The sequence below is a fragment of the Podarcis pityusensis genome, assembly GCF_964106645.2.
Source record: "Podarcis pityusensis genome assembly, chromosome: 6".
In the NCBI taxonomy this organism is placed as follows: domain Eukaryota; kingdom Metazoa; phylum Chordata; class Lepidosauria; order Squamata; family Lacertidae; genus Podarcis; species Podarcis pityusensis.
Genome location: NC_138030.1, coordinates 512,295 through 538,715, shown reverse-complemented (window position 1 = coordinate 538,715; position 26,421 = coordinate 512,295). Strand labels below are relative to the sequence as shown.

Below are 26,421 nucleotides of genomic sequence, written 5' to 3'. Positions count from 1 at the left end.
GCGTTTGTCCACAGAAGGCTTTCCAGGTCATGTGGCCAGTAAGACTAAACTGCTTCTGGTGCAACGGCGTGCGCCGTTTACTTTCCCGCCGGAGCGATACCTATTTATCTACTTGCACTTGATGTGCTTTTGAACTGCTAGGCTGGCAGGAGCTGGGACTGAGCAACGGGAACTCACCCCGTCGCTGGGATTTGAACCGCCGACCTTCTGATCGGCAAGTCCCAAGAGGCTCAGTGGTTTAGACCACAGTGCCACCCGCGTCCCTTATACATGGGCCACTGGCCTGACTGAGCCATCTCTACTTAGGGTATGTGTGCTCAGGGGTTCCCTACAGGGATGGGACCCAGGATCTTCTCCTGCGTACAAGGCTAACCACCTTTTGCCACATCTCTGAGCTGGAGCATGCAGCAGGGAGAAAATGTGCATCACCTCCAAGTTTCTAGTTCTCAAGGTGCACGCAGGCACACAAGCTCTGCAGGGGCACAAGAGCTCATAAATAGCCACAAGGGTGCATGTACTTCTTGTAAGAATTATAAGGTGTCATAAATAAAATGTATGCTCATAAGTGAATTTGTGAAGTTCTATCAATTGTGACAAGATGGTTGGACATTGTTATAGAAGCTACCAGCATGAATTTGACCAAACTGCGGGAGGCAGTGGAAGACAGGAGGGCCTGGCCTGCTCTGGTCCAGGGGGTCACGAAGAGTCGGACATGACTAAATGACTAAACAACAACATCAACTGTTACTGTTTGTAAGCCACTTTGCAATTCATGTGAAATAAAAGCAGCATAAAAATATAAGGAATCAGTTCAAATCAGCCACGTCTGAAATTGTGCCGAGGGCAACACAGCAGCCGTGTTTAGCCCCAGCCAACCTCGGAGACCCCCTCAAGTCATGCAGCTGGAAATTCCTGACAGGTCGCCCTCCCTGAACCAGCTTGACCAATAGCTGTTGAATGGCCGAATTGACCAGTGAAAAGAGCAGGTATCCATGTAGGAATGAAGCAGGTCATTGACAATGGATTCTGTAGGCAAAGTATTCCATATTTCAAAAGGATGACAGCCCGGGAACAGCCATTGTCGGGTATTGCCAGGCATCTTGATTGACAGACTTGTCAGGATGTTGTAGACTGCTTTTCTTCTGGGCTCACCACCTCCTTGCAAGGGAGGGGGAAAGACTCTTGCAACAGACCAAGGAGATCAGCAGCTTGCCTTGCTACCTTGGCATCCTCCATTTATGTCTCTAAATCCATAGTGGACCTTGAGGGTACCTGTAAAAGCCAACCAGAGTTTCCTCACAACACGCTCCTCTACACCCCTGGCACAGGTGCCCACGTGTACCTGGCACAGGAAAGGGCCGCTGAGGACGGACAGGGCCTCCTTCTGCCCTCTGCTTACCTGGCAGCAACATCTCAGAGGGGGCCTGGGAAGGGGCTGTGGCAGCTCCCGGGGGCTCTCGCCTTGCCTGGCGGCTGCATCCTCCACATCTGGTGGCCGTGACCTTGTCCCCAGAGGACTCTTTGCCACCGCCCTGATCATGAGCATGCTGTGCGCCAATCCGGCTTTATTAGATAATGGCCTGTAATCTAGGCGCAAGCCCCGCTTGCCCAACACAGCTGGAGCTGGCCCTAATGCCGCCGCCCCCAGCACCTGCTACAATGCCAGGGCACAGCTGGAGCCGACCAGCCGGGCAGGAACCACATCTGGGGTGCCCTACATTTCCAGGATCCTGGGGGCACCAGCACCCTCCCCATGGCGCTCAAGCAGAACACCTGCAACAAGAAGCCCCTTGTCTAGCTTCCTGCCCCCGAAACGGGCCACGCTCCGCCCCCCTTGGTTCCCTGATCTGAAACCCCTTTGCCCATTCAGTCCACAGTGAGGAGAGGCCGGGCTGTGGGCTTGCAGGAAGACGGGGACCTTTCTCACAGTCTGGCACCCTGCTCACCCCTCCTGCAAGAGAGAACCAGAAGCTGCCTGTGTCCTCCTGCGGAAGTTGGGTGGGTCACCACCCTGCCCCCCCCCGAAGATAATCAGTATAATGCAAAATGGCCCTCCTTAAAGCCCCAGATTAGCTGTTATAATCCCATGTAAACAACTGCCAAGCGACGGGCTCAGGGAGACAGCGGTTGTACTGGAGGGAGAGTTACACGGGATTTAGCCTGTTCACCAGTTGGTTAATTCCAGGGGTGGGGGAAAGGGGGGGCGATGGCTGGCCAGAGTCAAGGTCACCTGAGCAGGTGGCAAAGACAAAGGACGGAGGGGGGAGGAGGAGGAGGAGGAGCCAGCGCCAACACAGATCTCGCTTCCAGGCAGTCCTGTGCCTTTATTGGGAGGCGCCGTCAAGGCCAGCAAAGCAACACCCCACACCAGGGGGCAAGGCGCCCCCACCCCCCCACAGGCCTACAGTTGGCGCTCAAGCACCCACAGCTTCAGGTTCAGCCACTGGCAGGCAGGCAGGTGGGGGCAGCTGGGCCTGCCAGGCCCCAGGGAGCAGCTCCTTCCGAGAGGCAAGGGCACACTGAGCGTTCCTGGTCGTGGCGCGAAGGCACAATCCAGACAGGGTGCTGATCCTGCTCACCAACGCAGCCAGGCCCCCTCTCATCCCCCGTAGAGCCAAGAGGAAGCAGAAGTCCATGCTTGGGGGGTGGGGTAGGGGAAGGACGAGGTCCCCCTTGCTAGTCTCCCAACGTGATGATGTCATAGTGGACCCCTGGCTGGAGCTCGTGGATCTGGTCTGCGGCGCAGTCTGTGCTGAACGGGCCCTGCGCTTGGGCCATGGCAGCATCAGCCACCGCTAGAGAGAGAGAGAAGAAGCTGCGTTGGGGGTCAGTTAAACCAGGGGCAGGAGGGGGCAGCTGAGCAAGAGGCAGAATGTGCCCCCTCCCAGCCCAAATTCTGCAACTTGTACAAACTAAGCAGGCTCCATTTGCATTCTTGCTCCATGAGTTGACTGGATGAAGCTGGCCCCTTCCGGATAATGTGGACCACAACTCCCATCGTCCCTGACCCCTGGTCCTGCTAGTTTGGGTTGATGGGAGTTGTAGTCTAACAGCAGCAGGGGACCCACGTTTGAGAGACGCGGGCAGAGGATGTGCAGCCCCCCCTTCCCCCCTCTCTGTACTCACCTGTCACTGCAGAATGGGCCGCGGCCTCCAGCTGAGCTTGCGTGAGGAGCTGCTGTCCTGGCGACACAGGGACATACTGGATCTGCGGGGGCAGAAGCGGGCAGGGTGGGCAGCAGCCCTGGGAGGCATTGCCCCTCCCCAAAAAGACACCCCAGCCCCATAAGCTACCAAACCCTCCTGCTACAAACACATGGAGTGGGAAGAGGGCCTGCCCAACGCCCCCTCCCTCCTACCTGGGGCTCCTGCACGAACTGACCGCTTTGCTCGTACTGGATGTGGGTGATCTGGCCGTCCTGCACCTGGAAAAGCGAGACGGAGAGGCGGGGGTGGGACAGAGAAAGGTGGGTTGATCTGGTGAGCAGGGGGCAGGGAGAGGAAGGAAGGAGGCAACTGCTTCAGCCCCGGGTCTCACCTGGATGTGATGCGTCCCGGGCAGAACCACGTACTCCTGAGGCAGGAGGTGCTGAACGCCATCCTGGGTAATGATGTACTGGACCTGGAAGGGAAGGTGTGGCGGTCAGGTGGGATTGCGATGAGGAATCATGAAAAATGCAGCAAGCCACTGTGTCCGCGATGAAAGCATTGCTTGACTGGACTTGAGTCATTGACAATAATTTCTGATCGAATCCCAGAAGCCTCACCATCTCTGCTGCCCATTTTCTCTGCTGCCCATTTTCTCTGCTGCCCATTTTCTCTGCTGCCCATTTTCTCTACGCCTGACAGGCACGTATAAGCATTCTAAAACACAGACCGGTTGCTTCCCCAGGCATCCTGGGCCATAAAGATAGGAGATAATTTTGATGTAGATTTTGTTAATCTTTAGGTAGATCTTAAGGGCCAGGAAGAGAGTTCACAAGGAGATGGTAAATATTTCCTTCCTTCCCTGTTTACTGCCTGTTTATCACCTCCGGCGTTTGCTAAATGCATTCCTCCTTAGTTCCTGTTTTATGTATGCGTGCTCAAATTAGTTCTTTGTAGTTAAAAGGATTTCTCTGATCTAACTTTGTCCCACGTGGGGTTTTTTTTAAATGCTCAGAGGAAACCTGATGGGTTCTTACAAACTCTGTGTCAAAAGTTCTTTCGTTAATAAAAGGGACCTGGGCCAGGATGTGGCAGATTATTTTTGGCACTTCCTCCCAGAGTCTTGCTGGCCAAGCCTCGTGCCTATTTTATTAATCAGGGTCCAATCCTTCCTTTGCCTTTGGAACGCAACAGGAAGGCACAGAAAGAGGAGTCTGGAGAGTGTGCTGGATCAGGCCAAGGGGGGCCCACCTGACCCAGTACCCTCTCCTCACAGCCGATGCCAACAGGACGCTCCAAAGGGAAACCTGCAAACAGGATACCAGTAGGGAGCCGTGTTGGTCCGCCGTAGTCGAAACAAAATAAATTCCTTCCAGTAGCACCTTAGAGACCAACTAAGTTTGCTCTTGGTATGAGCTTTCGTGTGCATGCACACTTCTTCAGGTACCACACTTCTTCCGATACCGTATCTGAAGAAGTGTGCATGCACACAAAAGGTCGTACAATGACAAACTTGGTTGGTTTCTAAGGTGCTACTGGAAGGTGTTTTTTTATTTTGTTTCGACTGCAAGCAGGATGTGAGCCCAAGAGCCCTCTCTCCTCCTGGGGGGCCCAGAAACGGGCATTGCTGCCTCTGGCCGTGGAGGCACAGCAGGCTCTCCTTCATGAAAAAGCCTCTTTCAAAGGCTGGTGGCCGTCACCTTGTGCTGCAGGAGTAATAATAATAATAATAATAATAATAATAATAATAATAATTTATTATTTATACCCCGCCCATCTGGCTGGGTTTCCCCAGCTGCTCTGGGCGGCTTCCAACAGAACACTAAAATACAATAACCTATTAAACATTAAAAGCTTCCCTAAACAGGGCTGTCTTTAGATGTCTTCTAAAAGTTTGGTAGTTATTTTTCTCTTTGACATCTGGTGGGAGGGCGTTCCACAGGGCAGACGCCACTACCGAGAAGGCCCTCTGCCTGGTTCCCCGTAACTTGGCTTCTCGCAGGGAGGGAACCGCCAGAAGGCCCTGGGAGCTGGACCTCAGTGTCCGGGCTGAATGATGGGGGTGGAGACGCTCCTTCAGGTATACTGGCCCTTTGAGGCCATTTAGGGCTTTCAAGGTCAGCACCAACACTTTGAATTGTGCTTGGAAACGTACAATTAACTGTGCGCTGCGTGAAGAAGAATGCCCTGAGGCAGTTCCTGCCAGGCCAGCTCCGCCCCCCCCAAGCCCCCCCTTGCCACTGCCCTACCTGGTTCTCTGCCGTCACCAAGTGCTGTACCATCTGCCCGTCTGCCGTCGTCACGATCTCCTGGATGTAGGCAGCATCCTCCTGAGAAGAGACGCAAGGGGGTTCAGCTCCGGGCCTCAAGACCCACCACTGCCGCCCCACCCCAGATTCACACGGGAAGGAGATGCAGGCCACAGAAGCCTGGAGGGAGGGGACCCGGGGCTCTGGCCTGCTTGCCCCCCTCACCTGGCTGGGGACGCTCTGCTCCTGCGTCATGAGGATGCGCTCCTGCCCCAGGGCCTGCTGGAGCCTCTCCGGAGCCAGGACAGTCTGGCCGGACTGCAGGGTCGCTGTTGGGGTGGGAGAGAGAGAGAGAGAGAGAGAGAGAGAGCGAGCGCACTCTGGTGAGTGTGGTTGGCAGGCATATCGCTGCCGTCTTCACAGGGGCAGAAATGGTCTCCCACATGCAAGAGGCTGCAAGTTCCCCAAACGTTTTGGGGGTCACCGTGCCCTTGATTCCACAAACTCACTCCCGGTGCCCCCTGGAAAGCACTATTCAGAAGAGTGCGAAGGCAAAAAACGCCCAAAAACTTGCATTGTAAATTATTTGTATGCATTCTGACTAACGGCAAAGTAAGGGTGAAGGAAATACGTATGCAGCTGCTTGCCAAACAGGTGCAATCACTCACCTACCACAGGGGTACATTAACTAATTTATTAGAAAATCAATAGCTGTTGCCAATTATGGGCCATCCTATGACAACTCAGAACTGTAAACGTGTCCATTTGTGACCAAAGGAAATAGACTTGAAAGTGAAAAGAGCAGTAAAACTTGAAATACGAAGCAGGGAAGGTGTTTTAGTCAAGGCTCAGGCCTGCTCAATCCTATGTAGGCGATGGATGTGCTTGGAGGGCCCCCCTCCAGTGGCCCCCCCCGCTGCCCCCTTGCCCCTTAGCACCCCTCTAGGTAACCCCGCTTGGGGAACCAGTGGTCTTGGCCGTGCACAGCGCCATTTTGCACTTCTGCCTCCCCCCCTTTGGGGCTCTCCAGAGCAGCAGAGACGTGCCCTTTGCCCGCCTCGTGGCCGATGGGCAGCGGGGAGAGGAAGGGGGCCGGAGCCTCTGCTCTGCTCACTCTGCAGCGTGGCCAGGGCCTCGTCGTCGCTGTTGAGGATGATGGTCTGGGAGGCGCTGGGGGCCAGCTCAGGCGCCTGCTTCCCCCCTTCTGCGCTGTGCAGCCTCTGCATGTGGAATTTCAGGTGCCCGTTGCGGTTGAACCTGCGGAGGAGAAGAGTGGAGAGACTGAGGTGGGGAGCTGACTCCCTGCTCCCCTAGGGTGGCTCTGCTGTGAAGGGAAATGCCCCCCCCATGCTGGCGGCAGCGGCCCTCGCCCACCTCTGCCCGCAGACGTGGCAAGCGAAGGGCTTCTCGTTGGTGTGCGTCAGGGTGTGGCGCCGGAGGTCCTTCTTGTTCTTAGAGGCAAAGCTGCAGTGCTGGCACTTGTGGGGCCGGAGGCTGGCGTGCTGCTCCATGTGGGTCTGGGGGGGGGGGGGGAGAAGCCAGGTCAGGGCGTGGGGGCCCCTCCTCCTCGCCCTCCCCTGGGGCAGCTCCCTAAATCAACTCCCACAATTCAGATGAGCCACTTGCCCAGCCTCTCTCCCCCCAGGAAAGAGCCCTCCCCAAATATATTTTTTAAAAATATTTTTTATTAGGAATTTCAACATAACAATTTACCAAAAACACATCATCCTCATTCCCCCCCACCCCACCAAAGAAAATCCCACCCTCCCCCCACCCCCAGACTTCCCTCAACTCCTCTGTCTGATTTTTCAGCACGTTATTCTCTGCATATTATAAAATTGTAAAGATCCTTAACTTATCTATCTCTATGTTATCAATAAAAAGTTTGTGAAGGTTTATTCAAACCCTGCCAAGGAGTCCAGTTCATTTTGTTGTTTCTTTAAGTATTTTGTAAAAGGTTCCCATTCGTCTTTAAAGTCACAGTTGTCCTTGTCACGCAGTTTATCACGCCAATTCCGCATAGTCCATCAGAGCCCTCCCCAAATCGTCTAATACCCCCCCCCCACAGAGCTAAGTGGCCCTGAGTGGGGACCTTCAGACCTTCTCTTGCGGGAGGTGTCACTGAAGGTTGACCCAGGGACACCCCAACCCCCCTCTCCTCTCAGCTTGGGGGCGCAGGGGCTTCTCCAACTGCAGCCTGCCCTTCTGCCTCCCTGTTGCCACCCGGGGAGAGCGGCAGTTGTGCCAGGCCTCTCTCCTCTGGCCGCAGCGCTGTGGGCACCTCCCAGCCGTCCTGCCCCCTTCACCTCCGTTTGCAAGGGACCCCCCCTCCACCTACCCGGACGTCGGGCCACAGAGCTGCCGTGAAGGGGCAGTCGGGGCACTTGAAGGCGCTGGGTCCGACATGGGCACGCTTGTGGCTCTCCATCTCCGCTCGGCCCGCAAACGTCGCCATGCAGATCTTGCAGGAGAACTTCTTGGCTGAGGGCACCTTGCCCGCCGGGGCTGCCGGCAGCTTCTTGGGGGAAGCGTCGTTGCCGGAGGCCTGCTTGGGCGCTCCCTGCCTGGCGGGAGGCCTGCCCTTGCCGGGGGCCGGTTCCTGATCGGCGGGGGCCAGCGAAACGGCCTTGTGGGCCGGCCAGGCTAGGCACTGGACCAGAGGCCACGGGACGCTGCACTGGGCCTCTGGCCGCTCCCCACTCATCTGCAGGGACAGGAGGGAGGCTGGTTAGAGCGGCACTTCCTGGACCCGGGGCTGGGCTGGCCTCCCTCCTCCCTGGGCGACAGACAGGCCCCTTCTTCCTCCTCCTCCTCCTCACCTCCACGGTGTGCTGCTGGCTCTCTGGCGTGCTGCTGGGAGTTGTGGCATCCTTCAGGGTGCAGCTTCTGACCACCGCCCGGACGACATCGCTGGCACTCTCCCCCTCCCTGCCAAGAGACATCGGACAAACTCATGGAGGAGCAGAGGCCGATCGATGGCCGATGCTTCGGAAGGCCAGTTGCTGGAGGCCCCAGGAGAGGAGAGGGCTGCTACTTGAGCTCGGATCCTGATTGTGGGTTTCCCACTGGGGGTGTCTGGTTGGCCTCTGCCAGAACAGGATGCTGGCCCAGGTGGGCCACTTTCCTGACCCTGCAGGCCCTTAGAGAGGCAGAAGGGTGAGTCCAGGGTGGTGAGGGTGGCCTTTCAATTACCCCAAATTTCATCCTTTGGAGGACGGATGGCGGCTAACAGATTGAGGTTGAATCCTGACAAGACAGAAGTACTGTTTTGGGGGGATGGGGCAGGCAGGTGTGGAGGACTCCCTGGTCCTGAATGGGGTAACTGTGCCCCTGAAGGACCAGGTGTGCAGCCTGGGAGTCATTCTGGACTCACAGCTGTCCATGGAGGCGCAGGTCAATTCTGTGTCCAGGGCAGCTGTCTACCAGCTCCACCTGGGACGCAGGATGAGACCCTCCCTGCCTGCGGACTGTCTCGCCAGAGTGGTGCATGCTCTGGTTATCTCCTGCTTGGACTACTGCAATGCGCTCTATGTGGGGCTACCTTTGAAGGCGACTCAGAAACTGCAATTAATCCAGAATGCAGCAGCTAGACTGGTGACTGGGAGCGGCTGCCGGGACGCTCCTGAGAGATCTGCATTGGCTCCCAGTACATTTCCAAGCACAATTCAAAGTGTTGGTGCTGACATTTAAAGCCCTAAACAGCCTCGGTCCTGTATACCTGAAGGAGCGTCTCCACCCCCATTGTTCTGCCCGGACACTGAGGTCCAGTGCTGAGGGCCTTCTGGCGGTTCCCTCACTGCGAGAAGCAAAGCTATGGGGAACAAGGCAGAGGGCCTTCTCGGTAGTGGCACCTGCCCTGTGGAACGCCCTCCCATCAGATGTCAAGGAAATAAACAGCTATCCTATTTTTAAAAGACATCTGAAGGGAAGTTTTTAATGTGTGTGATGTTTTATTCTGTTGTTAATCTTTTGGGAGCTGCCCAGAGTGGCTGGGGAAACCCAGCCGGATGGGCAGGCTATAAATAATAAATTATTATTATTATTATTATTATTATTATTATTATTATTCACGTGGATCCCGAGAAAACCTTGAAGCCACAGGGGCAGTAGGAATGCAAAGCGAGCCTTGGTCTGAGAAGGCCGTGGAAGCCCCACCTTCTACCTCCCCAATATATTTATCTCTCACCTTCCCTGCAAGAAGCTCAAAGCTCCCTCATTTAATCTCCACAACCACCCTGTGAGGTAGGTGAGGCTGAGACTGGTCCAAGTAATAAACAAAACATTATTATTATTGTTGTTGTTGTTGTTGTTAATTATTCCCTGCCCAACTGGCTGGGTTGCCAGATGGCACATGAGCTTTGTGTCTGAGCAGGGATTCAAACCCTGGTTTCCCAGGTCCTAGTCTGGCACTCTAAGCACTGCACCACGCTGCCTCTCGCTATCGACTCCCGGCGGCCAGAGCCCTTCTGCCAGGAGGCGGCCGGCTTCTCTGCTCTCACCCGTAGAGCGTGCTGGCGGCCTCCTCCTCGCTTGGGGCTATGATGCTGTACTCCGCGGTGCTGCTGAAGGGGATGGTGACTTGCTGGATCTCGGTGCCCTCCAGGGCTGCCTCCTCTGTGACGTGCAGCGTCAGCACCTTGGTCTGCGCCTCCTCCTCCTCCTCCTCCTCCTCCGGCTGCCCCTGGGGCTCGGAGACCTTGGAGAAGCCGTCGGCCTTCACCACAGCCACCTGCAGGGGGTGCAGAAAGCAGCCGTGGGTCAGGGCGTGGCACAGCTGGAAGGGCCCACCAGGGAGCTGGGGCTTGCGAGGGCCTCCCCGGCCTCACCTCCAGGGTGCTGCTGGCAGGCAGTTCCCGCTGGCTGCTCATGTTCAGCAAGAGGTCCAGCGCCGTCTGTGTGGCCAGCTCAGCAGAGCCTTCTACGTCTGCGGGGGGAGCGAGAGGGAGGTCAGCTGGGCTCCTGCTCCCGACATTTCTACGCCCTTCGCCAGCCACGAGGGAGGGAGGGAGGGAGGGAGGGCTTGCTTGAGAGTAAAGTACGATTGCGACTTGCGCAATTTCAACAATACAGTGGTACCTCGGGATGTGATCCGGATCTGTTCCAGAGCCCCAGTTCGCATCCTGAACAGAACGTAAGACGCGACTGCGTGTGTCGCCGCTTCTGCGCATGTGTGTGAAGTCATTTTGACTGTCTGCGCATGCTCAAGCGGCGAAACCCAGAGGTAATGCGCTCCATTACTTCCGGGTCGCCGCGGAGCGCAACCCGAAAATACTTATCCTGAAGCGTATTTATCCCGAGGTATGACTGTACAGTGGTACCTCGGTTTACAAACTTAATCCGTTCTGGAAGTCCGTTCTTAAACCAAAACCATTACCGAAGTGCGCTTTCCCTAATGAGGCTCCTGCCGCCGGTGCCCTTCCACCGTTCGGCTTCCGTTCTTAGACCAAGGTAAAGTTTGCAAACTGGGACACTACTTTCAATTTTGCGGAGTTTGTAAACCAAATCGTTCTTAAACCGGACTGTTCTTGAACCGAGGTACCACTGTATGGGGTTGTAGGCAGGCTGGCTGAAACCCTGCAAGTTCCATCCAAGGAAGGCAGTGACCTTAAAAGCTCTTTTGGTGCTGGGTCCTCCGACGCTGGCAGAATGGCGACCACCTGCTCAAAGCTCTTCAGGGTCCCTTCTGCGCTCCCTCTCTCCCTCCCCTCCTGCTGCTCCAGGACACGCCTTCAGAAAAGGGCCACCCACATTATCAAGGGGGGTGGAGTGAGACCCCTATGTGCTGTATGTTTTTGAGACCTGTCTGTTTTTTGTATGTTTGTTTTTGGCTATACGGTCATACCTCGGGATGAATAAACTCCAGGTTGAGCGTTACCTCCGGGTTTTGCCGCTCGTGCATGCACAGACGCTCAAAATGACGTCATGCGCATGCGAGGTAGCGGCGAAACGCGACCCACACATGCGCAGACGCAGTCGCGTCTCACGTTCCTTTCATGCTGCGAACGGGTCTATGGAACCGATCCTGTTCGCATCCAGAGGTACCACTGTAACTGGTATTTGGTTGACCAATAAAACCTGACTCCCCTATGAAGAAACATTGCAGGATTTGGGACCTTTTAGCTTTGGGGAATGGCAAGTAAGGAATGGCAACTTGGCAAAAGTTTATAAAATTATTGCATGGCTTGGAAAGAGTGGATAGAGGAAAGTTTCTCTCCCTTTCTCGTGACACTGGAACTTGTGGACATCCAGTGAAGCCAAATGTGGGAAGAAAAAGGAAAGTCCTTCCTCATGCAGTGCCCAGTTAAACTGTGGAACTGATGGCCACCAGCTTAGATGGCTTTAAAAGAGGCCTGGGCAAATTCATGGAGGAGGAGAGGGCCATTGTTGACTACTAGCCACCATGGCAATGATCTGCCTTCACAGGCAGAGGCAGAACGGCTTCTGAATCCCAGGTGCTGGAAACCACAGGAGGGGAGAGGGCTGCTGCTTGTGGGTTCCTCAGTGGGGCACCTGGCTGGCCCCTGTGAGAAGAGGACGCTGCACTCGACGGGCCCCTCCCTACCTGGCTCGTAGATGATGGTGGCTGCCTCCAGCGGCTCCTGGGTCAGGATGGGGGGCTCTGAAGCAGGCGGGGCTTGGGCAGGCTGGTAGGTGACCTGCTGGAGGGAGAAAGAGGAGAGGGCAGCTCAGAGCTGGTGGGAAGGACGGGGCAGCAGAAATGGGGGGGGGCGATGCCCAGGCACTCACGGGGGAGCTGGCGGGCGCTGCCTCCGCGGCCGCCTGGCCCTGACTGTGCTGCTGCTTCAGCTCCTCGATCTGCTGGAGGGTGAAGAAGGGGCGGCGGCGGCAGGGGGGCTCCTCCGGGTGCCGCTGCACCCACTCCCCAAAGTTCTCCGCGTGGCGGCACTGGATGTGGAGGCGCAGGTTCTTCTTGTGCTTGGTGGTGAAGTGGCAGAACTCGCAGGCAAAGGGCTTCCCGCCTGCAGGGGAGACAGCGGCAGCAGGGTGAGGATGGAGCCTGGCTGGCTGGTGGGAAGGGGGGGAGGGGAGAGAGTCTGCCCCCCTTCCTTTTGGCAGGAGGCAAGATTCTAAAAAAGCCCAGTGGGACTGTTCACAACCGTTGAACAGTCCTAAACACAGAATTGCAGAGGGCCCCCGGGTCCCACCCCCGGCAATGCAAGAATCTCAGCCAAAAAATCTCTGGAGGACGGCCGTCCAACCTCTGCTTGGAAACCTCCCAGGAAGAGGGGAGAGCGAGCGCCAGCCCTCTGCCTGCAATGTCCTCTCTGCCATCTGCCAGCCAAGGGGGGGGGGGGACTGGTCCTGCTCCCCCAAATCTGCCTCTGCCCTTCTTTGTGTGCCTTCTCCAAGTGAAGTCCAGGGGGAGGCCTTTTCTGTGGTGGCTCCCCGTCTGTGGGATGCTCTCCCCAGGGAGGTTCGCCTGGTGCCTTCATTACACACCTGTAGGCGCCCGGTGAAAATGTTCCTCCTCAGCCAGGCCTTGGGCTGATTCATATTCCATAGCCTTTTAAATGTCTTTGTGTTATTGCCTTGTTGCTTCTGGTTTAACCATTTACTGTATTTTTCACTCTATAAGACGCACCAGACCACAAGACGCACCCAGTTTTTGGAGGAGGAAAACAAGAAAAAAAAATATTCTGAATCCCAGAAGCCAGAACAGCAAGAGGGATCGCTGCGCAGTGAAAGCAGCAATCCCTCTTGCTGTTCTGGCTTCTGGGATAGCTGCGCAGCCTGCATTCACTCCATAAGACGCACACACATTTCCCCTTACTTTTTAGGAAGGAAAAAGTGAGCCTTATAGAGCAAAAAATACGGTACTTGTGCTTCTCTCTTGTGAACTTGAGTAATCAGTGACATGAGATGGCACTGCTCACCTGTGTGCTTGACGGCCATGTGGGAGAGGAGGAAGTCCTCCCGGACGGTGGCGTAAGGGCAGAGGCTGCAGCGGTAGGGCTTGTCGTGGATGTGCAGCAGCTGGTGCTTGAGGAGCAGCTTCTTGTCCTCGCAGACGTGGTCGCAGAACTCGCACTTGAACCTGCCCGGGTGGAGGGGGAGGAGACGGCCGTCACCGTGGGCCTACGGGGGGTGGCGGCCTATGTGCACAGCTGTCGCTCCCCGTTATTCCTCCCCCCACCCTGCAAGGGCAATGCAGGGGGTGCTCACCGGCGGTTGGCCACAGGCTGGATGTGGGTCAGCAGGTGCATTTTGAAGGTGTAGCGCTTCTTGAAGGACTTCCCACACTGCAGGAGAGAGGAAGGGCTCAGGTCACGCAGGGCAGGGGCGGAGGAAGGGGGTGCGGTGGGGGCGGTCCTGTTGGGATGCGTCCGGGGAATGGGGGCAGTTGGCAAGCCCCCAGCTGGCTCCAGCCACCGGCCGGCAGCCGGGCGAACTCCGGTTCTCGGAACAGCATCTATCAGCGACTCGAGCCTCGGAAGCCTTCAGAGACTGAGAACGCTCTAATCAGCAGAGTGAATAACTCTTCACAACGGAAGTGGCGGACAGAGGCATATGCAAGCATATTTACAGGCGTTTATTCAGCATCAGGAACAAAGGAAAAACATGTCTGCTTCCCTTTGTGTCCAAGCAAACAGCAGTATAGACAAAAGCAATATACAACGGAAGTTCCCAGTCGACTGTGCTGGAAGTAAACAGACATGTGATATGCAACAACTCCACATGCCTGTTCTAAAGGTGGAATGGAACTATATCCTCACAGGTCCAACCCGGGTGTCAACACTGAGGGGGGTGACAAAATGCCGGGGGGCACTCAGCGCGGGGCCTGCAGCGCGCTTGAGCCACGCGTCTCTCCTGGGAGTGACGCAGTGGTTTGGGCGCCCGCAGGCTCTGCGCTGCCCCAAACGGTCCACCCGCTGCCTCCCCCCCCCCAGCTGTAGGGCAGCTGAGTGGGAGGAGGCAGGCAGACTCCTCGGAGGCCCCATGGTGCTCCCTGCCCCTATGGGCGCGCCACCCCAGGCGCCCGAGCGGCTTCCTCTGCCGCTGCTGCCGGGCGGCAGCTGCAGACCTCGCCACCTGCCCCCCCATGCCCAGGCACAATGCATCAGGCGAGAAGGGCCCCCCCTGCTTCGACACTCACCTTGTCACACATGTGGGGCTTCTCGGTGCTGTGCGTCTTCATGTGCTGCGTGAGCCTCTTCTGCATGGGGTAGACGCGGCTGCAGACGGGGCAGGGGAAGGAACTGCGCTTGGGGGGCTGCCCAGATAGAGGTTAAAGTATGGTCAGAACTGCCTGGCTCAGGTGAGACAGAGACGCCCCAACCCACCCCATGAGGAGCAGCCGGCTATGCTCAGCCCAGAGAGCTGGCCCTTATTCTGGGGCTGAAACTCCCCTCCTGGTTCTGCTCTGGACTCTGTGTGTGGCTTTGCCAAGTCACAGCCTCTCGGTTCCCAAGGCGAAGCAGCCTCCCTCGCAGGGTTGTCCATGAGGGCACACACAGCAAGGAACGCCCCTTTGGGGAACCAAGGAAGATTCGCACGCAGGAGTCAGGTGGAGGCGAAGGAGGACACTCACCGGATCAGCTCGCTTCTTCCTAAAAACAAAAACAAAGGATAGGTGGTACATAACACCAGTACAATTAGGGGAGATGTATAAAACTGGCTCAAACCTATGTTGGAAATGCAAGGAAAAAGAAGGGACTTTTTATCATATGTGGTGGGATTGCAGTAAAATTAAAATGTTTTGGGATATGATATACAGTGAGTTAAAGAAAATGTTCCATTCAACATTTGTGAAAGAGCCCGAAGCTTTCTTGTTAGGGATTGTGGGAAAAGACCTGCCAAAGAAATTTAAAAATAATTTTATGTACGCGACAATGGCGGCAAGAGTCTTAATAGCACAAGGATGGAAGAACGAAGAAACCCCGACGAAAGAACTGTGGCAAGAAAAACCGATAGACTATGCGGAACTGGCAAAATTGACACACAAACTACATGACAAGGCTAACTCTGGTTTCAAAGATGAATGGGAACCTTTTATGAAATATTTGAAGAAGTAACAAAATGAATTGGACTCTTTGGCAGGTTTTGAATAAACTCTTTACTGCAATATATAGATAGATAATTTGAGGATTTTTACAATTTTGTAACATGCAAACAGAAATATGTGTTGAGAAACCAGAGAAAGGAACTGAGGGAAGTCCGGGGGTGTTCTATTTGGGGGGGGGGGGAACAATGTGGATGATGTATTTTTGTGAAATTATTGTGTTGAAATCTTTAATAAAAAAAAGGAGGGGAAGAAGAAGCAGGTGAGGCCACTGAGAAATCACAAAATTGTAGAGTAGGAAGGGACCCCCAGAGGACATCTAGCCCAACGCCCTGCAATGCAGGAATGTCAGCCGAAGAACCCCTGACATGCAGCCACCCACTCAGTGACCTGGACATGGGAGGGGAGGCCCCGCTGCCACACCGCTGCTGCCCGCCTGGGTCTGCCAGGGCCCCTGAGGACACCTACTTGTCACGATTGTGGACGGCCGAGTGGCGGATGACGTCCTTCCTGTAGACACTGGTGTAGTCGCACTCTTCGCACTTGTAGGGCTTGCTCCCCACGTGGTTGAACATGTGCTCCTGCAAGGGGAAGGCGGAGGCTGGAGGAGCAGAGTGCCAGGCACTTCCATCTAGCTTATTTCGGAAAGTTTATATACACCTGATTGTTCTCATAATGTATTTTGATGCCGTGAGCAGCCCTGAGATTTTCAGCATGCTAACAAAATGATCACCGAGAAAAACTGACAACAATATTTCTCAAAAGTTTTAGAGAAGTTAAAAACAGCAGTAGACTAAAAGCAGATTTTATGAAATAAATATTTCGCTTTTGACCTGTGATTTCTTATTGCACTTTCAAATGGCCCATGCAAATAACTTCATTTCTTTTATATAGATAAAAAGGTAAAGGTATACAGAGCACAGAGCAGCCCCATGTGAAGGAGTTCATCTGTTACGTTAGAACCATTTTTATAGTTCATTGTTTGTTCTGTATCAAATTTTGCTTCCTCAGATGAATATATATATATTTTAAAATATGTTTATTACTTTTAAAAAAAACAGCAGAAAAAGTCAATTGTACGTACAAATCCATCAAAGGAAACTGAAAATGCTGCAACTTCAAGGGTGGCTATGACTAAATGAAGTATAGATGAAGTAGCTCACACCATCGTCTTCCTAATCTTCCAAAATTATAAAATAAACCTCGGGTGGTTCTGGCTCCTTGGCCTCTCTCCATCTGCTCACTGGAGCAAATCCCCACAGGCCCCTCTCTCCGTCCTGATCCCCTCTCAGGCAGGTCTGTGGGAGATGCAGGACAGGGCCTCCTCAGCGCTGGCTGCTGACAAACAACTTTGGAACTCCCCGCCTAGAGAACTCCCTCCTTGCTGTCCTCCCACTGGCAGACAGAGGCTTTCTTGTTCCAACTGGCTTTGGGGGACAGATTGCTTTTAAAAAAAGGTCTTGCGCTGTGATGTTTTGATTGTACAAACTGATCGTTCGTATGTTTTAATAGATCTTTTGTATGCAGTGGACCTGCAACTTAACGCTCGCTTGACAGAAGTGATCAGAAACTTACACAGTGCTTTTCCAACTGCACTGGCTCCCAGTGGAGTACAGGGTCAGGTTTAAGGTGCTGGTTTTGACCTTTCAAGCCCTATGCGGCCTAGGACCCTCGTACCTATGGCCTCTCCTGGTCTGCCCCGCGGAGGACCTTAAGGTCCACAAATAACAAACATTAGGAGGTCCCAAGCCACAGGGTGGTTAGATTGGTCTCAACTAGGGCCAGGGCCTTTTCAGCACTGCCCCCGACTTGGTGGAACGCTCTGTCCCAAGAGACTAGGGCCCTGCGGGACTTGACATCTTTCCGCAGGGCCTGCAAGATAGAGCTGTTCCACCTGGCCTTTGGTTTGGACTCAGTCTGACCCTTATGTTTCCCTCCCCTTATGGTCTTGATCTATGGGCTATTTTTAAAATAAGGCTGCATTTGAAATTGCATTTTAACCTGTATTTTAAATTGTGTGGTTTTTTTCCTATGATGTTTTTACTGTAATTTTACTGGTGTTAGCCGCCCTGAGCCTGGCTCTGGCCAGGGAGGGCGGGGTATAAATAAAAATTATTATTATTATTATTATTATTATTATTATTATTGGTATTATTTATTACAGGCAGATGGGAAAAAGAAATGAATACATAAACGTCCCCTGTTCTCCACTTATTGGTCTTCCTCCCACCTGCTTGGAGGAGACGGGAGAAGGGAGGCGGCCAGCAGCTCACCTTGAGGGACGACCAGCGCCGAGAGCGGTAGCTGCACTGCAGGCAGCGGAAGAGCTGGGGGTCTCCTGCCTCGTGCGAGTTCACGTGGAAGCGCAGGTCCTCGGGCGTCAGGAAGCGGGAGCCGCAGATCCGGCACAGGTAGGGACGCATCAAGGGCTTGGCCGACTTGTAGCAGTACCTGCGGCGTGACATGACAGGGGCGCTCAGCGCAGAGAGCCCAGCCCCACAGAGGCCCCAGGGTCTCTTGCAGGGAGCCCCAAGGGGGCCCATGGAACCCGCCCCGCCTGCCGTCCCCACCAATCACCTTCGCCCGATGTACTTGCGGTATTTCTTGCCCAGGAAGCGGTGGGAGGGACGGCCGCGCCGGCGGGGGAGCGCTTCCAGCTTCTCGCAGGAGGAAGGGTCCCTGTTTTCGGAGTCGGACTGGCTCACGGCCTGCTCCCCGTGGCTTTCGCCCCCCACAGGCACTTGGTCCGAGGAGCTGGCCGCCTCGGGGCCTTGGGGGTCGCCCTGGGGGAGGCCCTGGGATGAGACCACGGGCTCTGCGTCGCCACCTGCCCAAGGGAAACAGTCAGTCAGCTTAGTTTGGGGGGGGGAGGAAGGGGAGGGGGCCTGAAGCCACAACAAGCGCAAAGCCAATCCAGGAACACCACTGTGCGAATTGGGGGAGGGGAAGGAAAAGAGAGCATAAAAAACCAGGACGAGAACTTTTTAGCATGAAGAAATCTGTTTAGCCTGGAGAAGAGAAGACTGACAGGTGTCAAAGGAGCCATCTTCAAATATGTGATGGGCTGTCCCACGGGAGTGTCATTGAATTCTGCTCCTATTGATCCAGAGCAGAGCTCCAACATATAGTTGGCAGAGGAAAAACCTAAACACGTTGCAGGATTCCCAAAAAATAGACCAGAGGGAATGAATATTTCATCCAGCAAAGCTTTACTGCTACTGAAGGCAAATGAGCACAATGGTTAGAAATCCAATACATTCAGGATTGGCCCTGTCTGTAAGAAATCCAGTTGCAGCAGACTTAACTTAAGCTTACAATGACTTATAAGTCTAAGCTTTAATGCTACATGCCATACAGAACAGCACACCAGAAAGAAAACAGATAGAAAGAGAAAGCGAAGCCTAGACTCCTTCTGGCCTTATTATGATAGTCGGCATGACCCCGACAGAAGAGATAACCAGTTTACATCAGCTGTCCTCAGCTTCTCTGAAGGAATAACCCAAACATCATGACCCTTCTGCTTGTTTCTTTCACAAAGAAAAGCTTCCAGAACCTTCTTGAACTAATTGGAATAGGAAAGATCTCCACACATCAGATCAATACTTTCTGCACCAAGAAATGCAAACTGACAGGGAGATGGAGCAAACTTGTTCTCTGATGCCCCAGGGGACCCTCTCCATGTCTTTGCTTGGTGCCACTGCCTTGCTCCCCTCGTGACTCGACCCAGAGGGGGCAGAGGGGGATCTGAGTGAGGCTCCCTCAAAGGCAGCAAGCCCTGCCAACCTCCCACCAGCAGCTGAGTAGAAGAAACTGCCCTACTGTGAAACACACTTATTTGTAAGAACGCCTATTTGCTTGTGAGTAGTCCCACCAAACTCCAACGGGGCACCAAAGCATCCCCTGGAGAATCTGAAAACCTCCATTTCTTTCTTTTTTCCCCCCTCCAAATAATCTTTATTAGGTTTCTGATTACATACTCCACATACACATAATGTGCTGCATTTTACATTTATACTTGATCCTAAGCGATAGAATTATATGTGATATAATAAACCAGAAGAAGGAAGGAGGGAAGTCAGCGCTGAAAACCTCCGTTTCTGATATGCAGCCAGCAACTGGAAGTGTTTCACTTTGGCCCTAAATTTGGCAATGACTTGGAAAACAGACTCCGCCATGCTGTGCAGGTGGGGCTGACCTTGCCCCTCTGTGTGCGTTTCTGCACCCTCTCCCTGCTCCGCCACCGCTGCTTACCCTCTGGCTGAGGGACCACCTCCAGGCAGGGGAACTTGCGGGGCCGTCCCGGCCGCCGGCGCAGCCGCTCCTCGCTGGACGTGGGCACAGGGCGGCTGCTGGTCTTGGGCAGGCGCCCTCGGGGCTCGTCCTCCGCTGGGTTGTAATCGCTGTCCCCTGCGGAAGAGTGGCAAAGGCAGGCCCAGGTGAGCGGGGCGGGGGAGCCAGGTGAGGGGCTGCAGCTGGGGGGGTTACGTGAGAAATACCTTCAGGGTCATCGATAGCCCCTGCGTCCACAATGTCGTCTTCCTCCTCCTCCTCTGCTTCTTCTGCCTTCCTCTTTTCTGGGGCCTTGGGCACAGGAGCCCCCTTCCGGGGGCGCCCTTTCTTCACACCGGGGGCTGACACTAGAGGGGAGGAAACAGCACGATTCAGTCCATATACTGTGCTCCTCCCATCTCTCCCATCGTACAGCAGCTTGACTTGCAAGCAGCAGAGTTTAGAAAAGGATCCCTGGTCTGGAGAAACTGGAGAGAGAAAGGTCTCCCCCCCCCCCCTCTCATGATGCTGGACCTTGTGGATGCCCAGTAGTACTGAACGCTGGAAGACTCTGGATGGATGACAGAAAGTCAGGGCGGCTAACAACAGTAAAAATTACAGTAAAAACATAAGGGGGGGGGAGAACCAATTTAAAATACAGGTTAAAATGCAATTTAAAATGCAGCCTCATTTTAAAAGTAGCCCATAGATCGAAACCATAAGGGGAGGGAAACATAAGGGTCAGACTGAGTCCAAACCAAAGGCCAGGTGGAACAGCTCTGTCTTGCAGTCCCTGCGGAAAGATGTCAAGTCCCGCAGGGCCCTAGTCTCTTGGGACAGAGCGTTCCACCAAGTCGGGGGCAGTGCTGAAAAGGCCCTGGCCCTAGTTGAGACCAGTCTAACCACCTTGCTACTTAGGACCTCCAAGGTGTTGTCATTGGTGGCCCTTAAGGTCCTCCGCGGGGCAGACCAGGAGAGGCGGTCCCGTAGGTACGTGGGTCCGAGGCCGCATAGGGCTTGAAAGGTCAAAACCAGCACCTTAAAATTCATGGAGAAGGAGAGGGCTAGCGAGGGCTCCATCCAGGATGGCTCTGCTCTGTCTCCAGGGTGAGAGGCAGAGGCGCTTCTGAACGCCAGTTGCTGGAAAGCACAGCAGGGATAGTTACACTCCTGTGCTCAAATCCTGCCTGTGGGTTTCCGAAAGAGGCATCTGTTTGGCCACTGTGAAAACAGGATGCTGGACTAGATGGGCCGTTGGCCCTGATTCGGTCAGCTCTTCTTATGTTCTTATGCTGCCCTATTTGTGCCACAGAACCTCCCCTCCCTCTCCTATTGCTAACCCTAGCCCCCCCCCCCGGGGAGGGGATTGCACACAAACTAGAGAAGCTGATAGATTCATGGTACAGAGCCAGAGTTCTCTTGGCAAGCCTGCGCAAGAGCTGACTCCATGCCCTCGTGCACCAATCCTGCCTTGCCCTCGGGGTCCCTTCCAACTGTCTAATTATACGAACTGCTCCAAAACTCCACTCCGCCCCTGGAGCTTGATGAGCGCCGGCCGAGCCCGACGCACCTGGCTGGAAGTGGCGCTCCCTCATGTGCTGGATGAGGACCCTCTTTGAGGCGCTCTTGTGCTGACACATCTTGCATTTGAACTGCTGCACCACGACCACCTCCATCAGCTCCTCCAGGCTCTCCAGGTCGGGCTCCTCCGGCTGCTCCAGCGGCTCCAGGGGCCCGGGGTTCTCCACGCACGTCGAGGTGGGGCCGTCCGCAAGGGCTTCCACGGCCAAGCTGCGGGCCAGGGCTGAGCTGGCCATGTGGGATATCACGGGGGCCCCTGCGGGAGAGGGAGCAAGTGCAGGCGCCAGGTCAAGGGACAGCTCCTCCCAACACCCTCCCTCTTCTCTAGGCTGGCCAGGAGGGAGCCCTCAGGCCACCGCAGTCCCTTCTGCTCCCGGCCGGAGAGGAGGAAGCAAGGGAGGTGGACCACAACCAGCTGGAGCCAGTGAGGTGTAGCGGTTAAGAGTGTCGGGCTAGGGCCTGGGAGAGGGTTTGAATTCCCCACTTGGCCAACCTCACAGGGTTGTTGTGGGGATCACATGAGGAGAGGGAGAATCACGTACACCACCTTGAGCTGCTTGGAGAAAAGGGTGGGAGAGAAAGGCAAAGAAATGGATGCACAAGACCCTTTCCTTACCATCATCTGGTCCCTGCAGGATGAGGTACTGGGTGGTTTGGGCCCCACCATCCTCCTCACTTGTCACAGCAATGCACCCTGAACCAGGGAACAAAGAGAACCAGCGTCAGCTCCTGCACAAATGGCATATTTGGGGGTGCCTCCTAAAAATGGCTGTGAGAAGCGACTTCCGGAGTCTGTTTGCTTCCCCCGACTCCCTCTGCACCCTCCCACCACGGACCCCCCCCCCCGCAGCCCTCTGCCTGCTCACGCTGAATGATGTCTGGCCCAATGGTGGACTCTATGATCTTGTCAATGGCGGCACTCAGATCCGAGGAGGTGGAGGCCGTGGAGTTGGAGACGACGGGGGCTCCTTCCGCGAGGACGCTGGAGTGAACGAGGCCCTGGGGAGACTGGGAGACCAGGACAGACTGGCTCACGGTGGAGACGCTGGACACCAGGGTGGACTGTGCAATGGAGGAGGAGTCCGGCAGGTAGGCCCTGGGCAAGGCGTCCGTGCTGGAGCTGCTCTCCGGTACTTCGGCCTGCGAGGCAGAGAGAGGGAAGAAACAGAGGCTGGAACTCGACTCAGAGGTGGCAGAGAGAGGAACGTGGTGGACGCTCCTTCATAGGAGGATGTGAAGAACAATTTAGGTGGCCATCTGTCAGAGACTCTTTAGTTGCAATTCCTGCATTGCAAGGGGGTTGGACTAGATGACCCTAAGGGTCCCTTTCCAACTCTACACAAATAAATAAAGGCAAGTTTATCATTCCATGAGGAAAAGCAAGAGGAGACTTCCTACTAGCCTCTTATTCTTCCACCAGGTCAGACCTGCTATCTTCCGCTCTCGTGAAATGGGTCTGGCCTGCTGTGTCCCCCACCCTGGCAGAAAGCCTGGCCCCAAAGAGGCAAAAGAGACTTGGTCCGTACCAAAGAGATCCCTCCACTGTCTGAGCTCTGGCCGACCCCGGATTCATCTGCCTCCGAGAGGGTGACGGGCACTGAGGCAGCATCGCTGCTGTCTGCAGACATGGTCTCTGAGGTCTCCATGCCTAGGCCGCTCTCGGAGGGCTCCTCTTGCTGCCCCAGCCGAGGGGCAGCGTCGCTGCTGCTCTCCACTTCATTTTCTGCTTCCATGGCCGAGTCTGGAAAAGCAGAGTGTGTGCGTCATGGTGGGAAGAAACCCCAGTCTTAAGTAACCCCCTACTGGGATGTGGCACTTGACACTGCCCGTCAGTGAAAGGTGGAACAAGAAACAGAAGCTTCTGACTGCAAAAGAGGAGTGTTCATGCAACAGCACCTCCCCACCTCCCCAAAAATAAATAAATCAGGAATGGAATCAATGCTAATCAATGCTACCTGAAGGAGCGTCTCCACCTCCATCGTTCTGCCCAGACACTGAGGTCCAGCTCCCAGGGCCTTCTGGTAGTTCCCTCGCTATGGGAAGCCAAGTTACAGGGAACCAGGCAGAGGGCCTTCTCAGTAGTGGCGCCTGCCCTGTGCAATGCCCTCCCACCAGATGTCAAAGAGAAAAATAACTACCAAACTTTTAGAAGGCATCTGAAGGCAGCCCTGTTTAGAGAAGCTTTTAATGTTTAATAGGTTATTCTATTCTAGTGTTTTGTTGGAAGCTGCCCAGAGTGGCTGGGGAAACCCAGCCAGATGAGCGGGGTATAAATAATAAATTATTATTATTATTATTATTATTTTATAATCCATGCCAGCTCTTTCCAAATCATATTTCTGAAGCTCTCTTGCAAACCTAGCACCCAGGCCAGATCAACACTCTTTGATGTACCATCTTGCCCCCCTCATGACAACCCCAGGAACTATCTTGCCCGTCCGTTGCATGGTACATATTTCTGGCACATACCTGAATGGGGATATCCCAGCTACAGCCTGAGCCAGATACAGTTCCTCTGACTGTGCTTGAGTGAGGCCAGAAAGCGACCAACATCTAGGGCACCTCAGACTAGGCAAGGAGAGAGAAGAGAGGAGACAGTAAACGTAAGGCTTTTAGAAGAGGACTTAAAGAAACTTATGGAAAATAAGGCTACCAAGGTCTACTAGCCATGATGGCTGGATCAGAGGGACCTGGGATCAGAGGTCATATGACTCTAAATCCCAGCTGCTGGGAATCCAAAGTGCAGGGAGAGATCCTGCCTGTGGGGCCTCCCAGAAGAGGCATCTTCCTGGCCATGAAGAGGATGCTGGACGAGATGGCCTCTTCTGACATTCTGAGGCATAAGAGAGGGCTGCTGAGCTTACATCGTGCTTGAGGGGTTTCTCCTTGGGGCACCTGGCTGCCACTTTAAAAGCAAAATGCTGGGCTAGATTGATCCGGCTGCAAGGCTCTCCCTGTGTTCCACAACGCAGCTTCATACAATCGGGCTCATCTCTGAACCTGGGTGGCTTCAAAGACACAAGATGTGCACCAAATTCCAGGTTCCTGTTCCTTGGTTTGCTTATCGTGCCCCCCCCCCGCCCAGCAGTTTAACCACGAAAATTTAATGGAAAACTGACCAAGCTGCCGGAGGGAGTATTGCTTGTCCAGAAATGCTGGAGTACAGTTTGATCTAAGCAGAAAGAAAAGCGGTGCTCCTATTGCTGAGCGCTTAAGTTGCTCATATTGGTGTGTGGTATAGTGGTTAGAGTATCAGACTAGGATCTGGGAGGCTGCCCTGCACAACTTTGGTGTTTGCAACCCACAATTCACCCCGTGGGGGAGGAAGCCAGGCAAGCAGGCGTCCGAGAGCGCTCCCTGAATTGCGGGTTGCAAAGATGCAAAGACCAAACTTGTGCATGGCAGCCTTTGAGGCTGGAGCGGATTAACTTGGCTGGGAAACAGGGCAATGTAAATATCTCTTTTGTTCCACTTGATGGGTGTTTGGTGGAGGGCAAGGGGAACCATGGGGCAGGGTCCAGGATGCTCAGATTACTGCCACCAGACCTCCCCTTTCATGATGTAACCGTGATGTATTAGTGTTGTAGTTTGGGGGGTGTAACATGGGGAATAGCAGCTAATAAAAGTTTGGGGTCTCTTTTGTTGGGGGCTTCCATCTTGTTCCACCTGGTGGCAGGTGGGAGTCCTGTCACCACAGTCTTCAATCAAGACCAAGCCTCCTGGCTGCTGTTTTGCTCTGGGATTCCTGGCTGGTGTCCTTGATTTCTGTCCAAGGGAGCCCTCGGATTTCTCCGTTCACAGAGGCCAGCCATTCCCCCTGCTGTGGGGCTGGGGGGTGGCATGGACACCAGATCCTGCCCCGATTCCTGCACTGCAGGGGGTTGGACTAGATGACCCTGGGGGTCCCTTGCAGCCCTAGGATTCCACGAGGAGGCAGCCCAGCTCTGGGCCTGCAAGCGCAGCCGCCCCGCCGCTGCCTGAGCCGGGCCCCGGGTCGCCCATCGGGCAGGGATGGAGGGATTCTCCCACAATGCACCTGGCGAGGCCAGGCCGCCCCCCCCCGCCTCCCCTTTTCCTATTGGCCCAGCGCCCTGGCGTGACGTGCGTGCGGAGGGTGCGCGCGCCGCTCGGGCTCGGCTGCCCGCCCTGCCTTCCCTCCCGCGGGGCCTTGTCCGAGGCGGGCTGCCCTCGGCGCTGCCTGAGCCCCCGCCCGCCGCCATCTTGCGCCAGGCCCCCTCCCCTCGCCCGCCGCCCGGAGGCCGACCCAAGCGCCCCGGGGACCCTCCGCGCCGCCGCAGCCTCCTTACCGCCGGGGGCCTCCCGCAGACAGCCCCGCGGCCCCTCAGCCGCCCGCTCCCTCCGGCCCGGCACCCGCCAGGTCGCCATCGCCGCTTCCCTCGCCCGGCGGAGGGATTCTCCCGCCGGACCCCGCCGGCGCCGGGACTACTTCCGAGGGCGCGTGGGCGGGCGGGCGGCGGCGGCGCTGCTCCGGCTTCTTTCCCCCCGGGGTCTGGTTGCTCTCTCGTCGGGGGAAGCGTCAGGCCGGCCGTTTCCTCGGAGAAATCTGGCGGCCCGCGGGGGACTACTTTTTCTCCGCGGAAGGCTTCGAGGGCGTCATTTGCGTAAGGGCGCGAGGTGAACGGAAGGGCGTGCGGAGCGCGTCACATGATGGCTCGGCGTCACGTGCCGGGGCGGAAGAGAGGCTCTGGCCTTGTGCGCTCCCTCCAGCCGCTGCCGGGGGAGCGTCCTGGGCCGGGCGAGGGGCTTCCCTTCCGGGGGGGGGGGCTCTGGCAGGGCCAGGCCGAGGGGGAGCCGGAGCCCCGGCTGGGGCAGGGCTCGCCTCAGGCATTGGCATGGCTGTCAACTGACAGATTTGAAAATAACAGGGAGAAATGTAAAGTATTGCACTTGGGCAAAAAAAAAAATGAGAGGCACAAATACAAGATGGGGGACACCTGGCTTGAGAGCAGTACATGTGAAAAGGATCTAGGAGTCTTGGTTGACCACAAACTGGACATGAGCCAACAGTGTGACGCGGCAGCTAAAAAAGCCAATGCAATTCTGGGCTGCATCAATAGGAGTATAGCATCTAGATCAAGGGAAGTAATAGTGCCACTGTATTCTGCTCTGGTCAGACCTCACCTGGAGTACTGT

General features: G+C 55.2%; 1 protein-coding gene across 6 annotated transcripts; it reads right to left on the bottom strand.

Moving 5' to 3' along the window:
* Window positions 1–2,300: 2,300 nt before the first annotated feature.
* Window positions 2,301–25,683, bottom strand: ZNF335 (zinc finger protein 335). Of its 6 annotated transcripts, none has more exons than XM_081011017.1 (29): window positions 25,575–25,683; window positions 23,737–23,835; window positions 22,794–23,008; window positions 22,134–22,407; window positions 21,884–21,961; window positions 21,257–21,523; window positions 19,914–20,054; window positions 19,669–19,824; window positions 17,995–18,244; window positions 17,691–17,868; window positions 15,886–15,998; window positions 14,947–14,965; window positions 14,512–14,628; window positions 13,581–13,657; window positions 13,292–13,452; window positions 12,144–12,376; window positions 11,959–12,055; window positions 10,223–10,320; window positions 9,896–10,125; window positions 8,216–8,324; window positions 7,735–8,100; window positions 6,771–6,913; window positions 6,511–6,653; window positions 5,622–5,725; window positions 5,397–5,477; window positions 3,539–3,622; window positions 3,360–3,425; window positions 3,127–3,208; window positions 2,301–2,795 (listed from the first exon to the last, which is right to left on the bottom strand). In XM_081011017.1, exons 3-29 carry the CDS (start codon window positions 22,998–23,000, stop codon window positions 2,677–2,679), a joined length of 3,993 nt encoding a protein of 1,330 aa, XP_080867143.1. In that variant the 5' UTR covers window positions 23,001–23,008; window positions 23,737–23,835; window positions 25,575–25,683; the 3' UTR covers window positions 2,301–2,676. The 6 variants fall into 6 exon arrangements, with proteins under 6 accessions (XP_080867143.1, XP_080867144.1, XP_080867145.1 ...); XM_081011018.1 differs by having other exon boundaries at window positions 11,959–12,052; XM_081011019.1 differs by having other exon boundaries at window positions 18,010–18,244.
* Window positions 25,684–26,421: the final 738 nt, after the last annotated feature.